At 43.0% G+C, this 24405-nt stretch overlaps 1 protein-coding gene across 4 annotated transcripts in view; it reads left to right on the top strand.

Annotated features, from left to right (window-relative positions):
- The window catches only part of AGPAT4 (1-acylglycerol-3-phosphate O-acyltransferase 4), an 86083-nt gene continuing 61678 nt past the window's right edge, over nucleotides 1-24405 (top strand). Inside the window, exons 1-2 of one of the 4 annotated variants that reach the window (XM_065057572.1) lie at nucleotides 1-161; nucleotides 21754-21984. In XM_065057572.1, the coding sequence (XP_064913644.1) occupies nucleotides 21807-21984 (178 nt within the window). In that variant the 5' untranslated portion in view covers nucleotides 1-161; nucleotides 21754-21806. Of the gene's footprint in view, nucleotides 162-4709; nucleotides 4896-5051; nucleotides 5099-21753; nucleotides 21985-24405 lie in introns of those variants that run through there. The other 3 variants (XM_065057576.1, XM_065057573.1, XM_065057575.1) reach the window with 3 other exon arrangements.

Below are 24405 nucleotides of genomic sequence, written 5' to 3'. Positions count from 1 at the left end.
AGAAAGATCAAAGCACAGTGGAAAACTGCACCCCTGTGAATCCCTGAAATACAGGCGAAAACAGCAGGTTCAGTAATTTGTCTGCAAGGACAAGAGTTCTGCCGTGCCAGCATTCCAACCTGTCTGCCCCTGCCCAGGTACCGCTTCGGAGATAACCTAAGGTAACCAAAAAAAATGTATTCTTTGCATTTCATCTGTGGTTTTGTGGTTGTTCCTGTGTCCTGCCTGTGTCGGCTCACATAGCACCTCTGTCTTTCCAAGGTGCCATTGATGCCCTCATAGTTTTCTAACTCTCTGAAGTATGTTTGATTTGGGCTGCAAGATTTCCTCCTGCTACGGGGGGTGAGTGGGTGTATGGGCGTAAAATGTCTGCTCTGTCATTTGCACACACAAGTATCTCTAAACCCAGTCACTTGAGCCACCATGTTTGGAACTGAAGTGTTTCATGCAAAAGTCTTCATTTTAAAAAAGCTTTAAGAAAACAAGGAAATCAAATCTATGGCATTTTGTATATAGATAGTGTGTAGAGAGAAACAAAGGCCCCTCTTCTCCTCATAGGTAGGCTCAAGTTGAATACTTAAAACAGTTGTGGAAATAATATTTGCACGTGTGTAAGGAGTGCGTATTTTGTGGATACCAGTAGATGTGAAAATATTTAGTCTAATTCTGCAAAGAGTAATTTGGAAAACATGCTATATGGTATGATTCTTGGTATTTATTAAAGGAATGGTATTCTTTAAAAATGGAAAAAGCAACATAATTGATTAGTAGCTATGGACTTGTTGCAGAAAATGAAGTATGATGAAAGAAGAAACATGTTAAAAGAAATATGTTTTTCCTGCATCCCCGCCAGTATTCTTTCTGTATATACTAGACTTCGTAAAGGGTCAAATTGGACAGTCTGGAGCTTAAATTCCTGTAATGCATCTTGCACGGCTCTTTTGATAATGCGTACTCAATTAAAGAATGTCTCTATTCTGATATTAACTGTGGCCCCAGGGTTTAGTTTCAACAGGATGTTTCCATTTGTGGGTACTGTGTGTCTTCTGTGCAGGGAAGTGAGGTTTTTTTATAGGAAAACACAGGATCCACTGTATAGCTGAGGTACAGGAGAAGCTGACAGGTGTCACAGTTAGGGTTAGTCTGCACTAGAAAAACCTACTCAGAAAAGCCAGTTACACAGGCTATAAGTGTGTGATTTTCACCCCCACCCCCCCACCCTGCAATTGCATATGTAAACCGATAAACCTGCATCCATGTTAAGACTTCTGTCATTACAGCAATGCATTGTATTTGTACTTTTCATTCTTGTTTTCCATATTTAAATGGTTAGCATATATTAACAAGTGGACATGTAATTTCATCTGGTTTCCTGAAAGAAACAAATTGTGCTGTCATGCTATACACATCAATCCTTTAAAAAATTCCTAAACTTGTTAGGTGATTTTAATCAAGCCCAAAAAAGCAGCAGAGATCTCAGACACAATTGCATTCCCACAGATTTCATAAAGACAGATAAGCCAAGCACAGGACAGACTTCCTTTTATTGCCTGCACGGAAGGACAGCTTGCAGTTCAGCCTTTATTACACACAACCTACACAGAAGAAGAACATTTTGAGTGCTTTTAAAAACAAGAAATGTATCTTTTATAATCCGCACCTTATTAGATATTAGAGAATACAACCATAAGTCATGCAGCAAGAGCAAACAAACTGGGCTTCTTGAGGCCAGCTGCTCACGGCAGCATATCACAGTGTATCCCTAGGTAATATCCACCGTATCAGTCTGGCAGCATCAACGTTAAGGGTGCTGCCTCCTTCTCTAGGCCAGCGTTGCTAGATCCACAGAACTCGCCAGAAAATACAAACTTTTCTCTGCAATTAAATTTGTGAAATCAATTTCACAAGGCACTTAAAAGTGCGTGTGGAGAGCAGGGTTGGGGTCCAGCTGTTAGAATCAGCAATCAATTTCACTTCAGCCATGAGAGGTACCCCTGGGTTCCATACTGATTGGAGCATCCAGCAGGAGCTTGAGGTTTGGTGGTGATGGTGTTGCTGTTGTGAGTTCATTTTACTTACAGGAAAATTCATTGAAAGTCAGCCACTTCACACACAGTGACAAATGGCCCTTGGATACCTGGTAGATGTCATTGCCTGGTCTAAGTTCCTAACTTAAGTCTTGCCCAATGAAATACGGCATTTGCACACCCACAAGCAGCAAGGAAAGAACTTTATTGAGGCTGCAAACTCAAGCACTCAGAACAAGAAAATGCCAAATTGAGACCTGAAGAAACTTAATTTGGCTGTCCTTGGCCATATGGTGTGTGTTTGTTTGTTTTTTAATTAGCTGTACAAATCTTAATATACTTTATTGAGTGCTCTGGAGGATAGAGCTTAAGGAAAGAGAACGATAATCTGATTCCTTTTTATTCTCTTTATTCATAGCACCTAAAAAAATACACAGTAGTGACCTCAAAAGCCTTGTTCTTACTATAGAAGCATTTTTTTTGCTACAGGATTTCCAGTCTTAGTCTTTACCACAGTATCCAATAGCTTCATAAAATTAATATATTTACCTTTTAACCCCCAATTTAAATAAGAAGGTTTTATTATTCACATTTTCTGGTTAAACTTTTGAGAAATAGATATACTGCATCAAAACTAGGATTTCTCTCTCCACTGGAGAGTTTTCTCAAGTGTAAAGCATCCATAAATCCTATTATATTCAGCTGTAGCTTATTGCTAATGAAAGCAAGAAGCCAGATTTTTATTATGGCTTCCAAGAAAATGGGGGACATACAAATAACCAGCTGCAGAGTGTTTGGTCTCAAGGCCAGATAAGTAAAAGATATTCAGTCACTACCACACTCAGCATCGGAGTGCCTGACTTTCGGACCCTTGGCTCTCAGGATAACACCTAGACAATGAGCAAGATGCCTTGGAATAATATGCCAAAAATCTGTAAGTCTAGTACACAAAGCTGCTTAAAGTACGCAGTAGGGGATGCTTAGGACATAGCTGTGCTACAAATCCAGACACTCTGCAGAATTAAATACCTCATTCAGGGATTTCAAGTCTTCTCCCTCTGCCTGGAAGTGTCCCTTTTTTAAAATGCAGCCATAGGGTCAGTATTTTAAAGTGTGGCTGGAGAAATACCCTCTACCAATCTCTATCCATGTGCCAGTTCAGCAGTTAGACCATCATCCTGAAGCCATCAGTGAGCTGGATTTAACTCCTTCATTACCAAATGGAAGGAAGCTTGCCAAATCTCAACCTCCTGAACAGTACACTCACATAATCCACCAGCAGTAACCTGTCAGGACCATGATGGCACCATGAGGTCTTAATGGCCCTGACCAGCCTCACCTGGGACTCCCACCCACACACTCTGCCAATGGACCAGGCCTCCATTTAAGCCCAGGTCTGGGCCTTCAGCCTCTACTTGAGCTATTGGGTAGATGGATGTGCCTTCAGCTTGGTCTGCTGCCTTGTTTCCTGAGTAGAATTTTGTTGTACCCCTATTTTGAGCTGTTGTCCTATCTCCTGCTGCTCCTGACTAGATTCAGTGTACAAACTCCACATCTGATTCATTACTTCACCTTGACGAGGACTGTTCATGGAGCCTGCACTGTGCAATAACTGCTCTGTTCAGGTAAAGTGGGGCTGTGCTCTGGCTGGTGAGGATACTGCCTGTGCTATGGTCACCCTAACCTCCAGGCTTGTCCTCCCTTGAGCAGCAGCCTTGCTCTTGCTGCTCCCTGAGGGAGTTGTAGCTTCTTGTCCTTCCCAAATCTTGTAGTCAGGACAGTCCCCTCTTGCTCCCTAGAGCATGTCCTCTAGTAACTAGTCTGGGAAGTCTTGGTTATGTCCTCTTTTTGCCCCTATTTAATGCATAGTACAACTTTTGCTTCAAGTACCTTTAAAAAAAATAACCAAAACTTACATTCAGTGTAAACACTGATACTATGTGGGTGTAATGGACGAGGACTGTCACAGGGTTCAGCTCATCCCAGCCTCCCCCACCAGACCCTGGCCTCAGGAGCCCTCCAGCCCTGGTGTACCCGCACACCGCAGAGCTGATGGTGCTGTCCCAGTGATGTGTCATCCCAGGCGTTATCACCTCCTGATGCTTCTGGTGTTTAACAGACTCAGTTCTTGCTATTCTCTATTCATACAAGCTGCTTTTCACTCCACAGTCAGAGCTCGACAGCAAATGTTTGCGTTTTCACATACAGTGAATATTGTGTGTCAGGGTACTTGGTGCTTGGATGACTGCCATCTTCATTTGCTTTTCTCCACAGCACCCAGGCCGAGAAGCCGGTATTCTGTTCTCCAATTTCTACTTGAAGTGGCAGATACTCACAGGTGCCCTTCACCCCGCGGCAGCTTTCGGCATCCGTGCGGCCATAGCCCAGCCTGCCCCCTCCATCTTTACCCCAGGCTTGCCCCGCTAAGGGATGACGAGCAGTCAGCCCAGACACCGGCAGCCCTCACGGGACGGGGCTGCCCTGCGCCCCTTTCCCTGGGGCCGCCGCTTCCCCCGGCTCCGTCTCCCTCCTCAGCAGCGGCGCGGCGCCGGGGGCCGTAGCGCAACCCTCCCGCTCCGGCATCCGCCATGCGGCGCCCCGAGGGGCAGGCGAGGCCGCTGCGGGGAAGGGGTCGCCCCCTCCCACCCCCCCGGAGGAAGTGACATGGCGGCGGCGGAGAGGGAAGGCGAGGGGCGCCCTTTTCTTCCCGGAGCCGCCCGGCGGGTGGAGCCTGGCGGCCCCGCCCGAGCCGGCCGCCTCCCGACGCGTGCAAACTAGTGGCAGTTGGTGCGGCTCGGCTGCCGCCCCGCCACCCGCCTGCTCCCGGCGCCTCAGAGCGGCACGCATGCCAAGGCCCGGCGGCGCCAGGTACGTGCTCTTTCCCTGGCGGCCAGCGAGCTCCTCAGGTGTGGGGCCGCTCTTCTCCAGCCGGCGTGGTGCCCCATTTGGGAAAAAAAAATAATAAATCCCCCGAACACCCCCCATTCCCCAGTCCCCTCCCTAAAATAACCGCCCCCCGGCGTGCCATAGCGGCGAGAAGAGGGGCCGGCATCTGCCGCTGGCGGGGCGGGGTAGGCGGGCGAGGCGCGGCGGGGCGGGAGGCGGGCTGCGGACACAAGTTCCCTGATTTATTCGCCGCCGCGCCGGGTCTTCCCCGCCGCCCGGCCCCGTCGCGCCGTTTTTCCCGCGGCCGCCGAGAATTTTCCTGCCCGCCCGCGGGCCCCCTTTGTGTGGCGAGCGCGGCCGTCGCCGGGGTTTCCGTGGAAACGACAGAGCTGTGGCGGCCTTGCCCCGCTGGGCTCCCCTCCCCCGGCGGGCGCGGGTCGCTGCCGGCTGGGCCGGCGGTCGTGGCGGCCGCGGCGGCCGCGTCCACTTTTGGTTTTCCCCTCTCGCACCGGAGGGGCTGGTGGAGGCAGGGGGAGGGGGCGGGCAGGGCGGTTGCCGTGGAAACGAGCGGGTGCGATCGCCTGTTTGCTGCCTCCTCCCCGAAGGCGCTTCTCCATGTCGAGGGGGTGTAGCTTGTCCTCGTCGCGGGGGTGGGGGTTCGGAGGGGGACGTGCGAGGGCACGGCGGTGGCTGTTTTTACCGTGGTACCTACGAGTCCGTGAGCCGTGGTTGGGCGGAGGTGAGGGGGAAGTCTGCCTCCCCGGTGATGCGTTCACGTGCTGCAGGAGCTTTGCTTTTCATCTGCCAGGGTCTCCTCATAAAGACATTTAAGCCGAATTAACTAATGGCCACAGACTGGCATAGGGTGTGTTGACTGATACCGTGTGGTGCAGGGAAAACTCCAAGGGGTGTATTGTTTAACCAATAAGTAATCCCTTGTAGCATTTCTTTCAACAAGTGAGCACTCACTCTGTGGCTGAAAAGACAACCAAGAGTCTATTTGAACAATGTCACACGAAGGCTTCTGGTCGTTACCTTTGTTGTGCATTTTCAAGGGCTGTGTTTCAAGACCATGTGCAAACATCTATGAATGGTGTACCTTATGCATGTGCTTGTGTGGGAGAGAGCAACCTCGCCGCTACATCAAAACTGAAAATACTTTACAAGCGGTGAAAGGATGCGAGAAACTCTCTCTCAAAAAAACCACCCCAAAGCCCCAAGCATTTATTTAAAAACAGTGATGGGTCCAGCCCAGGAAGTTGTACTAGGCGATTGTAGCCTCTGCTTCTGCAGATTATCACTTCATGCTAAGAGTGAGCTGCAAAAGAATGAAAAGCTGGTGGAGTAGAGAAATTATTGTGGAACAGCTTCAGTGGAAATTTGCAGTCTTTTTTCTTCTCTGACTTCTTATGTGAATGACAAGATTACTGTAAACATACAGAGGTCTGTTGATAGAATGCCAGGACTACCTCTGTATAAAGGCAGGCTGCATGGATTGCTAGAATTGTTGATGTGCTGTAAATGTTTTCTGCCATTTCCTGACCAGCAGCTTTCTCTAGCTTTTTATATCTGGTCTAGTGCTGTGTTTTCCCAAATACTGTCATTTAAAATATATTGTGATTCATTTTAGGAATTTGTGTAAATATTATGCAAAGCTTTGCTCTTTCCTATTAATGTTTTGCATAACAATACCTCAATGAGCAGTATCTAAAAATGAAAATTTAAGTGTGATTTATGGAAAACAAAGAGCCAGAATTCATGTGGACATATATCAGAAAGCCTTCAATGGACAGAGGAAGTATTGTAAGCTGCTGATGGATAAAGGTTGCTCTTAAGCAAAGCTTGGTTTTGTTGTTGGCAAGCATTTAAATAACACATTTTAGTACATGCCTTGCAAGAAGCTGTAAGTATTATATTTTAGGAGTAGAAAAACTGCACAGAGAGGTCAGTGCTTGCCCAGAGTCATGGAACAGAGAATGCTGTGCCCAGAGCATGGTATTTGTTTCTTGAAACCCAGTAGGTGTCAATTTATTGGGGTGTTTGGTTTTTCAGTAAGTCTTGCTCTGTCCAGCCAAAATCCACAGGCACTGATCCAGCCAAAATCCAGAGGCCCTGAAGCACTGTTTATGGAGTGAGGCATGCCTTCCTGGAGTGATGCTTGTACTTCACTTACAGTGTGTTGTACTTACTGTATCCTAATAGAGAAGAGCTGCTCTGTAGGAAAAGGGTTTTCTTGCAGGTGGTGGATGAGAATCCTGTGAGTGTGCTCTCCCCTGCTAAAAAGAGGTGGCTTATTGTTTTTCGTTATATACTCTGATTTTATTGCTGGAGGGTAAAGATGGGGAATAATGTCCCTTGAAATCTTTTCAACACAGGATGAAACTGTCATAGCCCTGCTGAGGTTAGCAAGATATTATTCCTGTGTCATAAACATGCATCTGTGGCCCTTAAAACTTTGTATTAGTAATTTAGTCTTAAATTTTAAAAAGTCAAATGTCCCCTGTGTGACATTGAAGAACCCTTCCGTGGATACTTGCATCGCTAGTACTGCTGTGGATGTCCTGATGAGAGAGTAGATGAACAAGAGGGCAACAATACATTGTAGTGCACAGTGCATGTGCTTTAGTCAATGAAAGTTTTTGCATCTGTGAGCCTCCCTCCTTAAAGAAGACCTTACATGAGTCAAGTCAGTTGTCCCCTCAGGTGTGTTTGATTTAGCTGTGTGGAATGACTTTTTTTGTAAGGAAACTGGACATATGACTGAGGGCAGTACCGTCTATGCTTTGTTGCTTTTCGGTGCTGGTATGCGACAGCTGAGTGTATTTTTTCCCCAAGTGCTTTATCTGCGGGGTGGCTTTCCCCAGTGATTCAGTTTCAGGCATTTGGGAAAGTTTGCTGCCAGTCTGTTGTTTGATGGTCTAAAGCTCATTCATATCTGACTATGTGGTGAGCACCCTCATCACCTCTGACTAATGCTCCTGTGCTGCTCAGAAACTGCTGACTCACTTAGTTTTTGTTCTTTTCCCCTGTCCTTCTCTAGTGCCTGGCTGTAGAGATGTGGTAGGGTCAAGGTAAGGTCAGGGAAAGAGGAAATGGAAATGAATGGGAATAACTGTGTGTTGTGGCAGGGATGCAGATGCTGTAAAAACCCCTCTTTGATAACGTGAGGAAAAGGTGATGGCCTGTAATGGATTTCCTGAACAGGTACATAAACCATGTGTTCGGAAGTGGGCAGAGCAGTCTACTAACTGTAGTGAGGCTGCAGTTGGGGGATGCTGGGTCATGGGCCTGCTAGTCATCTGCTCTTCATTCTGAACATGAAGCCTTTTTACTTCTGTGCATCCATTTTCACCTTCAGCCCTTCTGTCTTGTTATATTCTGCCAGAAAGAGCTTAAAACTGAAGTAGTTTTCTGCTTGCTGCTTGCAGAAGGGCTGACCTCACTTGAGGTTTCTGCTATAGCATAACTAACAGGAACAGAGAGAGACAATTAACCAGTTCTAGGCTGGAAAGAAGTCAGAGGTAAAGGTCACTGAGAGAGGGTTTACTTGCCAGAAGGGTAGGAGCTGCAGACAGACAAGCACAGAGATTTTTATGTGCATGTGTGGCTGATTATTAACATCTGAAAAATTTCTGATGTGTACCAGATTTGCTTTTAATTTGATCAAAGTTAAATTTCAGTGGCATTTTCCCAGCAGGATCCAGGTGAATGAGAAGTTTTGCATATGCACATTCAGTTGACAGATAATGCAAGTTTTTTCACCTGTCAGAAAAAGGGGAAGACCTGATTTAAAACCTGCCATAAAGACAGGAGAAGAACATATATTGGGGAAATCTATGTGTAGAAATGGTGCATGATTTTTAATCCATTTCAAGTGACAACTGTGGTGCGAAAGTTAAACCGTGTCCTGCTTCTTCCCCTGTTTCCATGTTATCTATGTCTTCACACAGCATAGTTTGCTGCTTCTTGCCATGTTTTCCAGCACATTGGAAAATACCAATACTATAGATGCTGCTTTGCGCTTCTGGAAGGTCTGGAAGCATTCTGTCTGCAGCAGCCTACACCTGCACTTGAATAATTTATGAGGTTTTCCCCCTTCAAGTCATAGGTGCTTTGTCAAGGAATAGCAAGACTTCAGTTTATTTTATGTTTCTGAGGATATCTTCAGACAGTGCGAAAACTTGCACAGACATTCACATGGGGTTTGTTTGTTTGTTTAAATTTTATTTGGCTTTACGTTTGATCTGGTATTAGTGAAAGTTACCATAAAACAGTGCCATAACATCAGTGTTACCAAATGTACAGATGGTAGAGTGATACCACTATCTTCCTACAATTAACAAATCATAGAATGTCCTGAGTTGGAAGAGACCCAGAAGGATTATAGAGTCCAAGTCCTGTCCCTGCATATGACAACCCCACAGTTCACACCATGTGTCTGAGGGCATTGTCCAGTCTCTTCTTGAACACTGTCAGGCTTGGGGCTGGGGGCTGTGACGCCTCCCTGGGGAGCCTGTTCCAGTGCTCCACTACTCTCTGGCTGAAGAACCTTTTCCTAATGTCCAACCTAAACCTCCCCTGGCACATCTTCCTGCCATTCCCTTGGGTTCTGTCCTTGGTCCCTAAAGAGAAGAGTTCAGTGCCTGCCCTTCCTCCTCCTCTTGTGAGGAAGCTGTAGCTGCAGTGAGGTCTCCCCGTAGTCTCCTCCAGGCTGAACAAATCAAGTGACTTTAGCCATTCCTCCTACAGCTTCCTCTCCAAACCCTTCACCAACTTCATAGCCCTCTTCTGGACACTCTCCAGTAGCTTAATATCTTTTTTATCCTGTGGCACCCAGACCTGCACACAGTGCTCCAGGTGAAGCCGCACCAGTGCAGAGCAGAGTGGAACAATCACCTTCCTCGCCTGGCTGGCAGTGCTGTGCCTGATGCACCCAGGACACGGTTGGCCCTCTCGGCTGCCAGGGACACTGTTGGCTCATGTTCAACTTGCCATTGACCAGAACCCCCAGATCCCTCTCCATGGAGTTGCTTTCCAGCATCTTGTCCCCCATCTGCATGAACAGCCAGGGTTGCCATGTCCCAGGTGCAAAATCCGGCACTTGCTCTTGTTGAACTTCATGTGGTTGGTGATTGCCCAGTTCTCCAGTTTGTCCAGATTCCTCTGCAGGGCCTCTCTGCCCTTGAGAGTGTCAACAACTCCTCCTAATTTTGTGTCATCAGCAAACTTGCTAAGCAGTCCCTCAGGTCCTGAGTCTAAGTCATTTATAAAGACAGGGAAGAGTGCTGGCCCTAAGGTGGATCCCTGTGGCACCCCGCTAGTGACTCTTCACCCGCCCAGCATAACTCCATTTACTAGAACCCTTTGAGCCCAGCCTGTCAGCCAATTGCTCACACACTGCATTGTGTGTTTACCCAGCTGTATGCTGGACATCTTGTCCAGGAGGATACTGTGAAAGACAGTATCAAAGGCTTTACTGAAATCCAAAATGATCACATTGACAGGCTTCCCTTGGTCAGGTAGGTGGGTAACCTTGTAGAACGAAGTTAAGTTGGTCAGGCAAGACTTTCCCCTCATGAACCCATGCTGGCTGGGACCAATGACTGCATTGTTGTTCAGATGTTTTTGAATGACTCCCAGAACAGTCTTCTCCATGATTTTGCCAGGCACAGAAGTGAGACTCACAGGCCTGTAGTTGCCAGGGTCATCCCTGTTGCCCTTCTTATAGATTGGGACGTTTGCCAGCTTCCAATCATCTGAAACCTCTCCAGAATCCTAGGAGCATTGAGAAATCATGGAGAGAGGTCTCACTATGATGTCAGCCAGCTCTTTAAGCACCCTTGCATGAATCCCATCTAGCTGGAGTAGCAGATCCCGTATGAGTTCCGGATTGATTGGGAGTTTACTATTCTCGCAGCCACACTTTTCCAGCCCAGGGTCACGGGGGCCCCCAAGTCCATCATCGGTGTTGAAGACTGAGGCAAAGAAAGCATTAAACGTCTCAGCTTTGTCTGTGTCTCTGTTAATAAGGTGAACATGCTCATTAATTAATGGACCGATGTTATTTCTAGCTTGCCTTTTGCCATTAATGTATTTTAAAAAGCCTTTTTTATTGTCCTTCACAGTATTGGCTGGCTTCAATTCTAATTGAGCTATGGCAGCATGAATTTCTTCCCTAAAATGTAAAACAAGTAGTTAGAGGATCAAAGTAATTGCAAGAAACTGTCTGTTCCTATTGCCCAATAGTGGTAGAGGGGCAATAGGGTTATAATTAAGCAGAAAGATAACAAGGAAAGTGGTATTCCTACATTCATTGAGCTTTTAGTGTGCCACTGTCCAGTTTCTATGTGCATATGTCTGTATTTCTGAGAGTGTACAGAACTATTGCATTTTACTGGAGATGGAGAAAAGCTTTATTCTGAATTTAAGCCTTGTAAAACTGTCTCAAATTTGTTTGAAGTTAGCAGGACAAATGTTCAAAGCCAGACTTTCAAAAGGATTTAGGCACCTGAAGTTGTGCAGAGATGCTGTAGAAAATCCAGGTAGGTGTTGATACTTAATGTAGTGCAAAATTTATGAAAAAAATCTTGCTGGATTCTTACCAGCATATTTAGGAACTGTAATATCTGCACACTTGCAATCCAGTGAGGTAAATGTTGTGGGATCAAGCGCTGTCACTAGGAATACAAGTTCTTTGGTTAGTTACATCACATTCGGCTGTTTTTGAAGGGTAATGTTTTCCAAACAAGAAGGGCTACTGAAACTTGTTGAGAGATTTCTTTTGGTTTCAACAAGTTGAAAACGGGTCCAAAATGAAAAATCCAGTGTCTGTGATAAAGGCTTTTATTTTCTGAAGTGGTCAAATCAGACTGTTAGGGGACTGGTGATAGGGAAGAATGAGGAGGCTGAAAGTATTCTGAGTTTATGGTGTAGTAAAACGTTTCTGAACACTCGTGTCTTAGAGGCAGAGGTAAGTGAAACTGATGTGGAATGGGACCACTGAAATGTAGGGAAAGCAGCCACTGTGTTTATTTGGATTTTTACCTTACACCTGGATGTCTGATTGTTTTGTGTGTGGATGCATCTGAGCCTTTTACTGAAGCTGGCATCTTATTTGTTGAAACCATGCCAACCACATCTCAGCTGTAAGAGACGTATGTTTTTCTAAGTATTGGGTGTTATCTCTGTAAGGCAGTTCTTTTTCTTTGAATAATAAATCTGGAAGCTTACCTGCCATATTCATTCTTCAATTAAACTATTTTCTGCAGAAAGAAGCATTAGAAAATAATTAATAAATGTTAATACCCTGCATATCCCTGTCTTAGTGTGGCTACATTTTTTTGTATGCATTGTCATTTCCAAATTTGAGATGTGATTTTCAAAAGGAGAAATTCAGCTACTTCATACTGCACAGTGTAAGATGATAGAATGCCAGCAAATTAAATTAATACTTGGAGGTTAAAAAAAGTCATGCAAATCTTTTTCTGTTTAACATTTTCTTAGTATTCAAGGAGCATACTAATGAATGCTATTTCATATTAATTAAAAATATGCAAATGGATTAGCTGAAGGAGGCAGTCTACTGTCATAGAAAATCAAAAATACTGACAGCTCACTTGGAGTTGTAATCAGGTGGATGGCACTCTTCGTTTCCAGCATTGGTAACAACATCTTGTGATTTGTACTGAAAGCTTTGGGATCCCCCCACAGATGAGGTCAGCACTGCTCCGTAATGCCCCTGTGATTGGGGAGAGTGGTGGCCCTGGCCTGTCCCATGTCCCCACTGTGCCTGTGGCAGTGTCATCAACAGGGCTCAGAGCAGCCGGGGCGGGGGGGGTTGGACATGGTTGTCTCTAGCAGGCCATACAGCTCCTCAGCGAGAGACACCATGTTGAAAGTATTTACACTGTTTCTTTGGGGGATGTGATGGTTTGAAATCGAGTTCACTTAATTCATACAGTTCGAAACTTCTATTTTTTGGAGTTCACATGCTTTTGGGGCTGGGTTTGGTATAATGAGATAACGCTGCTTCTTCCCTGAGATAATGTTTTTCTTCTAGTAACTTTGCCGTGTTTGGGATTTGGTAGGAAAAGAAAGTGAGAACTTACTGATATCTTAGCTGTTATCAGGGAGACAAAGGTCTTTCTAGGCTTTCTATCTGCAAGTGCAGAAACCAACAAAACCACTCAAGTTAGGAATTAGACTTCTAGGAAAAGGCTTAAAGAGGCTCTGCAAAATTACTAAAATGTAAATCACAATTCCAGAAAATACAGAGAGGTCATTTTATGGGAGCATACCGAGGAAAGAAAATTATCCTTTTCCCAGTGTGGTGACTTATCTTCTGATTGTTGTCCTTGAAGCATCTAGCAATGCCTTTAATTCCTTCTTAAGTAGGAATAATGAAAGAGATGTGTGCATGTGCACACAATACTGTTGATTCTGATACTAAAGTTGTAACTTCTAGTTTATAGTGCAGCACCATCCAAGTTGCTGGATACTTGGTTTTCATTTATTGAGGAATGGAGAAAGGAAGGGAAAGTGGAATTCACGAGATCAGCACATACATCCTGGTTTGAACCGTCTCCTGCATTTGTACCTCTTTTATCATCTTCTGCCACTGAACATCCTTTTGGGATGTGTCTGATCTGTTTTCTTCTCTCTAAATGTGGCCTGTCAGAAGGTGTTGCAAGGGAGACTTGAGCATGAGCCAGAAGTCAAATAAAGGAGGATGAAAAGTACCCTTTTATGTTGAAAGTTGGAGCCTGGGGAGTTGACAAGTGGTTCTGGGGTTGGCTCTGCCATGGATTTGCCATGTGACTGTCTCAAGCTCTAACAGTGGTGTTCCGAGTTCCTTCTGTGTAAGACAGGGGCAGCAAGACAGATCTTCCCAGACTTACTTCAGTAGCATCTTCTAAATGGCTAGAGCTTTTCATGTGAAAGGGGATGGATAAATCCAGGAAAGAACTGACAGAATTCCACACTGTTTTCTAATCCTATCCATAAAGGGTTTAATCTTGTATGTGGAAATGAACTCGCTCATGCTACCAAGTCTGCTGAGTGGCTTTGAAACTTCTCTGCCTGGATATGTCTGGTTACATGTGCTACTGGTGTGGAAGGCTGTTTGTTGCAGAACTGGAGGGAGGAGGTGATGCTTTTGTAGTCTAAATTTGTAACTAACTCATTGTGGGTGAGAATAAAATATTTAAAGGTTTAAACTAAACATGTGATCCATGTTTCTTTGTTGCCTCATGCCTAAAGCTGGTTTGCATGTGGGGGAAGTATTTTGATTGTTGAGAGTATAGGTAGTTCCTGTACCTTGGGCTGACCCTTTGTGTTGGTGTGAATGTAATTTACTGTTCTTTTAAACAAGATAAGAGTGATCGGTGTTTAGCAAGCATAAACCATGAGTCTTTATAGGAGAGACCTCCTTTCCAAAGCTTATATAACATCAAGACAATGTTAGGGGTCCCAGCACAATTTTAAAAAAAAAAAAAGGCAAAAGCAACCCTAGTTTTGTAGCAGCTCTGGAATGATCCTTTGTCTGCTCGCCCCCCCTCCCTTTCATTGAGCTCTTCTTAAAAAAATATTTTTATAATAACCACCGAGAACTCTGTAGCTGCTCCTGTGTTGGATCTGTTCCTGAACTGCCCAGTGCAGAGGTGATCAACCATAGTGCTGTGTGCCCTTGATGCTGGGTAAACACCGTGATGCAGGTGGCAGAATCCTGCTGTGCTGACGCTGCTGCCTCTGTAGTTTTTCATGTGTTAATTTCCTGTGTGCAGGACCGATGGTGTGGATCTCACTATTGAGATTTCTCACAGATGAATGATTCAACTAGACAGACTCTCATCTCTCTACCTCACGTGTACAGTTGCTTCAAATCGTCCATGACTGTTCTGAACACAAATTCCTGTATTATAAGCACAAAAGCATCCATCTATCCGTATGTGTATTTATATTTGAGGTTTAATTTGTTGCAGACATTGAGACCCTGTTATTTTGGTAATCCACCTGTACTTTTGCAGCAATCTAGATCATCCACTGAAGTAACTTGTAGAAACTTATTTAGAGGGGTTGTTTTTTATAGAGGAGGGTGCCAGATTATGTTAATGCGTGGGCCTGGTTACCTTTGATGAAGCCATTAATGTTGCTTATGAGAGCAAATATTAAATTGTCTATAAGCACATTAGAAATAGTTGCTTGTCCTAGACTTTTTTTTTTTTTTTTTTTGAGGAACTATCCAGGTTGCTAGTATTTGTGTGACAGCATAGCCCACATCCTGCTTAGGTTCTAGGTATTCTTTCTTTTAAACTTTTGCTTGTTTTTTAGTCCTGCTCTCTTGCTCAGTTCCTGGATTTGACTTATGTTTGTTATATTGCCCTTGTTGGCAGCACAAATAACATGTTAGATTAATGGACCCAGATATAGTAAAAGAGGAAACAGAGGGACCCTGTGGTCCCCAGAACTGAACTCTAGAGCTGAACTCTGATAGACTCCTCCAGGCCTTAAATATCTTAATGCAGCTCTTTCTTTTAGTTTGCCAAGCCAAATGCAGATAATTGTGTTTTGGAGAAATACATATATATCTTATCTTAGAATGCCTTCAAATACAGAAACTTGGGTGGGAAACAGTTGAAGAGCAACACTTGGCATACTGGAAAGAAGCAACTTGCCTTCCACAGCTGTTTTTGTGACCTTGATGTTCTTTACCCGAGATAACTGCTGTACTTCTCTCTGACACATTTTTTTGAGGATCTCTGCAGGAGATCCTTCTTGGAACAAAAGTGCTTGATTTCAAAGGGTTTACCCTCATCAAATAAACACCTCCCGTGGCATCAAGCCCTGTAGTCCTAAATACTGCACCTCCAGTTCTATATTGCTGGGTGTTTAAGCCCAGCTCCCTTTGGCTTCCTTGTCAGCTCCTTCTTCCCTGAATATTTTGTGCTCCTGGAGTCCAGGAGCAAGACTAAACTGCTTCTCACCAGAATTTGGGCAGCAGCTCTCCATCCTTTCCTCTCCAGATACATAGTGTGAACTGTAGGGCTGTCATATGCAGGGACAGGGGTTGGACTCTATGATCCTTGTGGGTCCCTTCCAATTTAGGACTTTCTGTGATTCCTTCCAAGACTATACATGCCTCTCCTAGGCTGCCATCATCCTCCTTGCCTTGCTGTATAAACACTTGTCTTTCTACACGGTTAGGGGACGAGCACTGAGGCTGTCAAGGCTAACAGCAGCAATGGTGTGCATTTTACCTGCAGAGAGTATGCACACACAGAGAACTTGCATCCTGGCAGGCATACAGAGTTCACATAGCTGTCTTGCTCTTATCTACATTAGATTGGAGCAGGAAGAAAATAAAAAAGGGGAAGGTGAAAGTATTATTATACGATAACTGTTTCAAAAACACTTGAGTTACTTTCATTTCTTCAGTTTATCCTCTGTTATGCTAATTATCTCTGTGCTCAGTGGGAAATAAATAAAAATTCAGTTTTATAGCAAGTCTGTAAATTGGAAACCCTGAAACTTGCTGGTAGATTATATTCATTCTTCATTCTTTGAAACAGCCAAACTGACTGACCTCTCTTTTGTAGTGGTGTGTGTTAGAAAATATGCAGTCAGGAATGCATGACTCTCAGGAAGACAGAAACATTCTTAAATTTCCTTAACTTTGGGGGAGGGACTTAAGATATGCTCAAATTCTTCCCTGATTTGGGGCTTTTCTGAAGAGGTGTGGTGGGTTGACCTTTGGCTGCCAGGTGCACATCAAACTGCTCCCTCACTCCCCTTCCTCAGCACAACAGGGAAAGAAAATAAGATGAAAAAGCTCGTGCGTTTAGATAAGGACAGTTACCATCATGGCCAAAATAGGCTCCACTTGGGGAAGATTAATTTAATTTATTGCCAATTGATAACAGAGTAGGGCAGTAAAAACAGACAAAACTAAAACCACCTTCCCCCAAGCTCCTCCTTCCTAGGCTTGACTCCAGGCTCTTCTACCTCTCACCCCTGCTGCACCCTGAATGCTGCAGGGGGATGGGGAAAAGGGTTGCTGTCAGTCGGTAACAGTTCCTCTCTGCTGCTCCTTTGTCCTCATGATGTTCCCCTGCTCCAGTGTGGGTCCCTCCCACAGGGTATGGTCCTTCAGGAATAGACTGCTCCAGCTCAAGTCCCCCACGGGCTGTGGTTTCTGCCAGAAAAACCTGCTCCTGAGCGGGCTTTCTCAGTGGGCTGCAACTTCCCTCAGGGCACCTGCTGCGTTACAGGGTCTTCCACAAACTGCAAAGTGGATATCTCTGTCGTGATGGTCTTCTCCACAGACTGCAAGAGAATATTTGCTCCACTGCCTGGAGCACATCCTCCTCCTCTTCACTGACCTTGATGTCTGTAGGGCTGTTTCTTTCAGATTTTTGTCACTCCTCACTCACAGCTGCTGTGCAGCATTTTTCCCCTTTCTTAAATATGTTATCACAGAGGTGCCACCAGCATCACTGATGGGTTCAACCTTGGCCGGCAGCAAGTCCCTTCTGGAGCTGGCTGGAACTGGCTCTGTCTTGAGGTGGGGGGGGGGAACTCCTGGTGGTTTCTCACAGATGCCATCCCTGCAAGCCCCCTAGTACCAAAACCTTGCCATGTAAACCCAACACAGGAAGTAGTGCTCTAGTAGTTACCTTTGGGGAGGGTAAGAAGTGATGCAAATCCTAATTAAGCATGAGGCAAATAGATGGATAATTCATCTTTCAGACTTGAGAGGGTTTTTTTGTGTGATATGTACAGATATATTCTCCTTGAAGGTGAATACATACATGGGTACAACCTTACTTCTGTTAACTTTTGATGCTCGCTGACCGAAAGAGGCCTTGCATATGTATTTTATATACAGAAGCATTGTTAGAATGGACTCTGAAATGAAATACAGTGCTGCTATCTGTGCTGTTCTGATGGCAACTGAAATTTACTTAGAGGCACTACTGAAAGTGCTGTAATCTGACCTAAGCATGGTTTCATAGTCTTGGTCTTTGTAATTCATCCAACACTGACTTAGATGAGAAAATGCAAAAATTGGCATCGTCATCATCATCTGCTTGGTTGTTCTTAACTTGCAGCAAAGCACAAAAGGACTTTATCAAAGAGTAGACACAAGTAAAAGCCTTTGCATAGGCTTGAAACATTGCTATGTAGAAAATAACTGGGTATAGTGCTGTCTTGCCTCTATTTGTAATTGTAGACAATATTAGCTTAGTCCAGATGCTGTCAGATAGGTACGACATTGCTTTCCACCCTCCAAGGACTCTATTTACTACATAAGCTTTGGATAAGGTGCGTGACAGTTCTTTTCTTCATTCTTATGCTTTCTGTGGAAGTGCAAACAGTTGTGGTTTTTATGGGATCACTAGTTGTAGTCTCAAAACTGTTACAGACTTTTAAGTATGAAATAGCATTGTTAATTGGCACCAGCCTCTGCTGGAAGAGAGGTGTTCAGCTTCCATATCACTTCTTTGTCCTCCTGGTCTGTTATTCTCAGCAGAGGAAATGCTGAGAATAGTTGAAGTAGAAAACAATGGATCTTGCTGAAGAATGAAACTTGGGGGGGGGAAGGGTAGGATGAACAGTAATGGAGCTTGCTTTTAAACTTGATCCTGCAGTCTCTCAGTCACACGTGTAGATGCTTGTTGACTTGCTCCCTAGACAGACATTTGAGGTTTGAGTCTTTTGTTTTAAATCCAAAGGAAAACTGGTATTAAAGAATGTCCCTATCCGTTTTTGATGCTCTGGCTGGCCTTTTTCTCCTAATTCATTTTAAGGGGTGTTTGATAGAAGAGAACTTCTTGGCAGCTCTCTCGTCTTAATAGCTTCTGAGAAAATGCATTGATCGGCCCTTTTGTTTTCAAAGCATTGCTGTAATTTTCAGTCATTATCGATAGGGAAATCAGTGTAATTTATTAAACTAGCCTCATGGATTAAGAATTAAAGAGCTGATTCTTTTATCACTTAAACTGGTGTTACGTTGATGTTACCCATGAGGAACTTTAGTAAGCGGAAGAAGTTCCTATGAACTTCCAGAAACAAGCTTCTAGCCATCTTTTGTAAGCTTAGAATTGAATCTTGAAAATAAATTTCTGTGTTTTTATTGCTTGTATCAAGACAAAACTGCATTTCTTGGAGTTTGGGTAATAAAAACATTTCAAAAAAAGCATCATATAAAAAACATCTTATAAAAATGAGCCTATGTCTGAGAAACAGAATTCATAGCTAGCACTCTGTAAACAGTGTTTGGGTTGCAAATTTTGTAGGGAAAACAGCTTGCATTTAATCAGAAGATAAAATTAATCTCTCTAATCTACCAACTTTTCAGAAAAGCAAAATGTAAGCAGTGGCTCTAGTTTCTTGTTCCTTTTACAAGCAGGTTAGGTTAGATGCATTTCAGTGGTATTGCTTAAGTAGATTTAGTTTGCCTTTAAAACGTGTCTTAGAAGCTTTACAGAAGTGAAATTTGATGACTGAGGTATAAATGCAAAGAATAAATTGCTTCCTAACATTCCATTGTGACTTCATAAAATTGTAAGACAGTAATTACGTTTTATCAGGGTCATCTCATCTTTGTTTATTTTGTTTCTGTGACGTTTTGCTTTAATGATCCAGTATGAAGTAAATTATTCAAATAAACATAACTTTTAAATGGAGTTTGAGTACTATTACAATGGAAAAAAAATGAACTGGTGGACTGGCATTCTGGTGAGTTGATCAACTGCTTACTACAGTAGATTTCTGTTGATTATATTAAATAGTGAATTTTCAGGTTCCCACTGTAGGTAGACAGTGCTTTAATATTATAATTGAATTATTTTTTTTTTAAATCCAGTTCCTTACTGGTATCTGGCAATTGCATTAGATTCTGTGGAATGGAATTAAACAGGCCAGCTGGCACAAAACCTTTTGTCACTAGGGTTTCGGGCACTGCAGTCGTTTAAACCATGCACTAGTAAGGAACCAGTTGCTTCCACATTCTGACTGTTCTAAAAGAAGTGATCTAATGCCACTGCTTGGTGAAGTACAATCTGTATCTGTCCCTGTAAACTTATTGAAACTTATTAAAAACCTGAGTTTGCCTTTTTTTTTTTTTTTTAATGTATTTAGTTATTTGAATGTTAAAGTGTTTGTCTTCAAAGTGCATGATGGAGGGGCTGGGTCATGAATCACTGCAATGGTTCCTACTAGACAACATTTCTCATTCTCCTTAGCCTTCAGCAGAAACAAAGCCTTTGGTCAAAGCTCATGCTAATAAATTGTCTGGCACCCTCAGAAACGTAGATTTAATGGAATTGTTGGTTAAAGCTGGAAAAGCTTTTTGCAAGTACCATGACAGTAGTTACTACAATGAACAGAGGCCTGTTCTGCTATTTGAACTACAGATGGTGTCTGCTTTGGTACTGAATAGTACAGTGAGATAAAGGGAACAAAGTCTGTGATACACAAAGGGCATATTTTGTCTGCTAATAATAGGCTTGGGATTGCCATAAACTCTTTATATAAATTATACAACAATACAGATTCTCTTTCTTAAATTTTTCTTCACCTTTCTTGCGGTTGAAAACCTGGCTAAATAACTTCCTATCGCTTCGCAGCAGTTCTTGTGTGTGCTCTTTGCTGTGGTTAGCACAGTCAGCAAGGACAGTAAAATAAATGTTTCAGGACACTGATCTAGACTCAGTGCCTCACATAATGGCATCTCATATAAACTAGAAGGATAGGCATAAGGATTTTTTTTTTTCATCAGTTAATTCCCTGGGATGCTGACAGCTGCAGTTTTGTTATTGCCTATGACTGACACATTTGGAAATACTGTCTCGGGGCTTCTTCCCTGAGCAAACTCTTCTATGCATCAGAGGGAGAAACAGTGTGAGAATGGAACAGGGTGACAGCACCTCTTACTTAACTGTATTCAAAATATTGGGGTGTTGTCTGCTGAAAGATCATATCTTCATATTTTTTCTCCTAACAAATAAGCCTAGCATTGGTGGTAGTGATGGTGGTGGGGGGTCAGTATGGTATTTGGTAGGCCAGAATACTTGGCAGAGGACGCTTCCTCTGAATGCTCAGCTGCTAAGGTCCTTTCCAAAATTATACAAACATTTCTTAAGTAACCTAAGAGTTGATTTTTCTGGAAACACTGCTGGGTCACGGGTCAGTACTGTTATTGATGTTTCCTTTCTGGGCTTACGGAGTATAACTGACAGAATTACAGTGTCAAGGAATAATTGAACAAATTGTGTGTATTGTGCATAGCCAAGCTTTTATTCTTTTGCCAAAATCAACTGCTATTTGAATGTAACAAGAGAAAAAGCCAATAAAGCTAGAATTAAGAGGCTGCTGCTACATCTTGGTTGAGCAGCATAGCTGGCACGGCCTGTAGAGGAAGGCACAACTGAAAACAAAGCTCTAAAGTGTTTACTTGAAAACTGCTCTTGAAGATAGCAGAGGCCACAGTGTGTCTTATGAAGTACAGACAATTCAAATAAAAATATAAGTGGATTATTTTGCTTATATTTTATCAATAAAGGCCTGATAGAGGAATATTGTGGTCCATGGAATGGCATGTGCTCATGGGTTTTGCAGAATTAGGACTGAAATGGGAGAATTTGTATCCAAAGCCTACTGTAAAGTGATGCAAAAATATGTTATTTTCTTTCCATGCTTCCTTTTGCAAATACTGTCATCAGGCCTTTTTTTCTACAGTATAATTAACTTGTATTTAAGTGTAAAACAGAAGTCTGTATTTAGCAGTCTGTTTATAGAAATAAATGCACCCTGTAACTGCTGATACTATTTGGTTTTGCAGGTTGTCTTCTGGATTTTGGGTCTGAAGGTACCCTCTTGCTTTCCCAGCAAATCATGGACATCGTTGGCTTTCTGAAGTCTCAATTCATTTGCCACCTTCTGATCTGCTACATATTTATAGTGTCAGGACTGATCATTAACTTCATTCAACTCTTTACACTTATACTTTGGCCAATCAACAAGCAACTGTTCAGGAGGATCAACTGCAGGCTGGCTTACTGCATTTCAAGCCGTAAGATTTTATTTTGATTTTTTTTTTAAGTATTTTAATATTTTCTCTTGAGGCAATTGGTAGAAAAGTTCTGGAACATTTCAAAGTAACCTATTTAAAGGTCATTACTGCTTCTGACAGCAGCTGCATTTGTGTGAAGAGATGTATGCTTTGTTGAAATGTCCTGTTCTGCTGAAATGTTTTGCTCTTTTATATTGGGATATGTGCTTGACTCAGGATGTTGAAGAAACACTGCCTCTTGTTTAGCTATCCATCATGTTCCATTAAGCCAAATGAGAAATATTGACCAAACAACAGCTGAACTTGCTGAGATGCATTATCTGTAGGCTTACAGTGTTAACAAGTCACTTCCAGTAACCGTTTCAATCTTTTTATCATGCATGGTTTTGGTTTCGATCTTGGTTTAAGTGTTTTATGTGTGAGTACTGTTCAGGACTGGGTAGTAACAGCAGAAAAAGGAAAAATGTTCGATTCCATGTGCTTCTTTCTTAAGCCAGTTGTGAACTGTTGTTTCTTTGAATAGGCATTTCAGACCTTAAGCTGCACCTGTATGTATTCAGTACACACTATAATTTTAGTGTAGAATACAGCAGGTAGCCTGTAAACATTGAAAGAAGCAGGAGTTGCCGTCATTTTTGTTTTCTGAGGGAGATGGGTGCGTAAGCTCAGTATATTACTTGTAGAAGGATCAGACCTTTGTAACTGCTGGGAGATGTGACAATTCACTGACACGTGACTGAACAGGCAATTCCAGTGGAATGAATGAAACCTGTATCCATTTGTTTCTTCTTTGTTAGTCGAGGTTGGTAGGGTTGCCACCTGTCAACAGTAGATTATCAAAACATTTGTAGTTTTCTTGATATTATCAATCTGCTTATATATTTGTTTTTAAAGAGCTATGACTGCAGTTTCGGCACTGATTTATTGCACTGCAGTTCCTGAGTTCCACATAATTGCTCCCACAGCAGGAAACATTCCCCACAGAAGTTGTTAAAAATTGGGGTAATGTGCCTGTGTTCAGTAGCTGGGAGCGGGATGTTAAGGATATCCACCTTCCAGAGAGATTTCACTGGGCCTTTCTGAAACTCAGAAGTCCTTTCTAAAAATGAAATTGTTGCAAAGTGTATGCCTTTTGAGGCTCCCTAAAGGTTATTCAAGTGTGATGTCACTGTCAATGCCAAGTGACTTATTGATGGTTTCACACAGGGGAAAACAGCCCTCCAACACAGTGTTGAAGAATTGTGTTGCAGAAATGCAGCAAAGTCGCTTCCTTCAGCTCACCTGTTCTGCCACTGGGAATCTGAAAAGGGAAAGCATCATTAGTATTTGTAATGAACTGCATGAGAGAGAAATCTGCCACGTGTCTCAAATTGTAGGCCACTAGGGATTATTTATTTCTCATCAGTGAGTCTGATGTACAACTACTCAAAGCATTTTTATAAGCATACTTTTGATTCAGATTTCAAAGTTGCATCAGCATGTATAGGCCCAAATAAATCAGAGGTGCTATTTTATTATTTCTGTAATAAACAGACCATATTCCTGCTGAAAACTTTCATCTTTGATGTCCATGAGTATATCCCTGAAGTAATGAATTTGCAAGTACTATTCATTTGTATATACAAACAGTGGCATGACTATGGCCAGATTTCTACCTTTTGTATGGTAGCTTAGTATATGCTTGAAGCCGTGGAATGTAGAAGATACCATACAGCTGTATACAGGTATATATAGGTCTGGTATGATTATTTTTCATGCAATACCTTCTGCTTCATTCTTCCTTTTGGCTACTTAGTGCAGAGACATCAGCTACACTAGAGTCTCCAGACTGAATCCTTTAGCTGCCCTCAATCTACTCTCATTTATACCGGGGGCTGGTCACTATAAGAGTGAGTAATACTACATGCTTGTCCTTGGTTGGGTAGATGGCTTTGTAGTCAGGGTTGCTGAACTGGTCTTCAGTGTTGATGTTACTGGAAAAGGTTGTGTTGTGAGATTTTTGCCCAACCATGCTCAGAACAGTCTATCTCTTGGAGAAAGACAGTTATTTTAGCTTTACAACAGAGCGAGCTAGCATTTGATATGAGTTGCCCTTATCTGAATGATATCTGAAAAGGGGAAAATGATAGTTAATTAAAAAAAGTGTTTGGAAGAACTGGAGAAAAAAATAGACCAAATAAAGGAATGTGTTTTTGTAGCAGTGTATATGAAAGATAATGCTTTTTGGGGGCCATTGGCATGCTGAATGATAAATAACCTGAGTCTGTATGGGTCTGGTGAAAGTCATGGAAACAGGTTAGGGTTTGAGACGATGAAGCTTAGCCTTGGAGAATGTAGAGAGACGTGTGCTTTGCAATGCTGAGAAGCATCATGTTGCTTTCAAGTGGCTAGAACAGCCTGAGTCAGCATGTCAACCAAGAG

This window comes from Columba livia, chromosome 3, assembly GCF_036013475.1.
Source record: "Columba livia isolate bColLiv1 breed racing homer chromosome 3, bColLiv1.pat.W.v2, whole genome shotgun sequence".
NCBI lineage: Eukaryota > Metazoa > Chordata > Aves > Columbiformes > Columbidae > Columba > Columba livia.
Note: the sequence above shows the minus strand (reverse complement) of the source record. Positions and strands in the feature narration are given on the sequence as shown.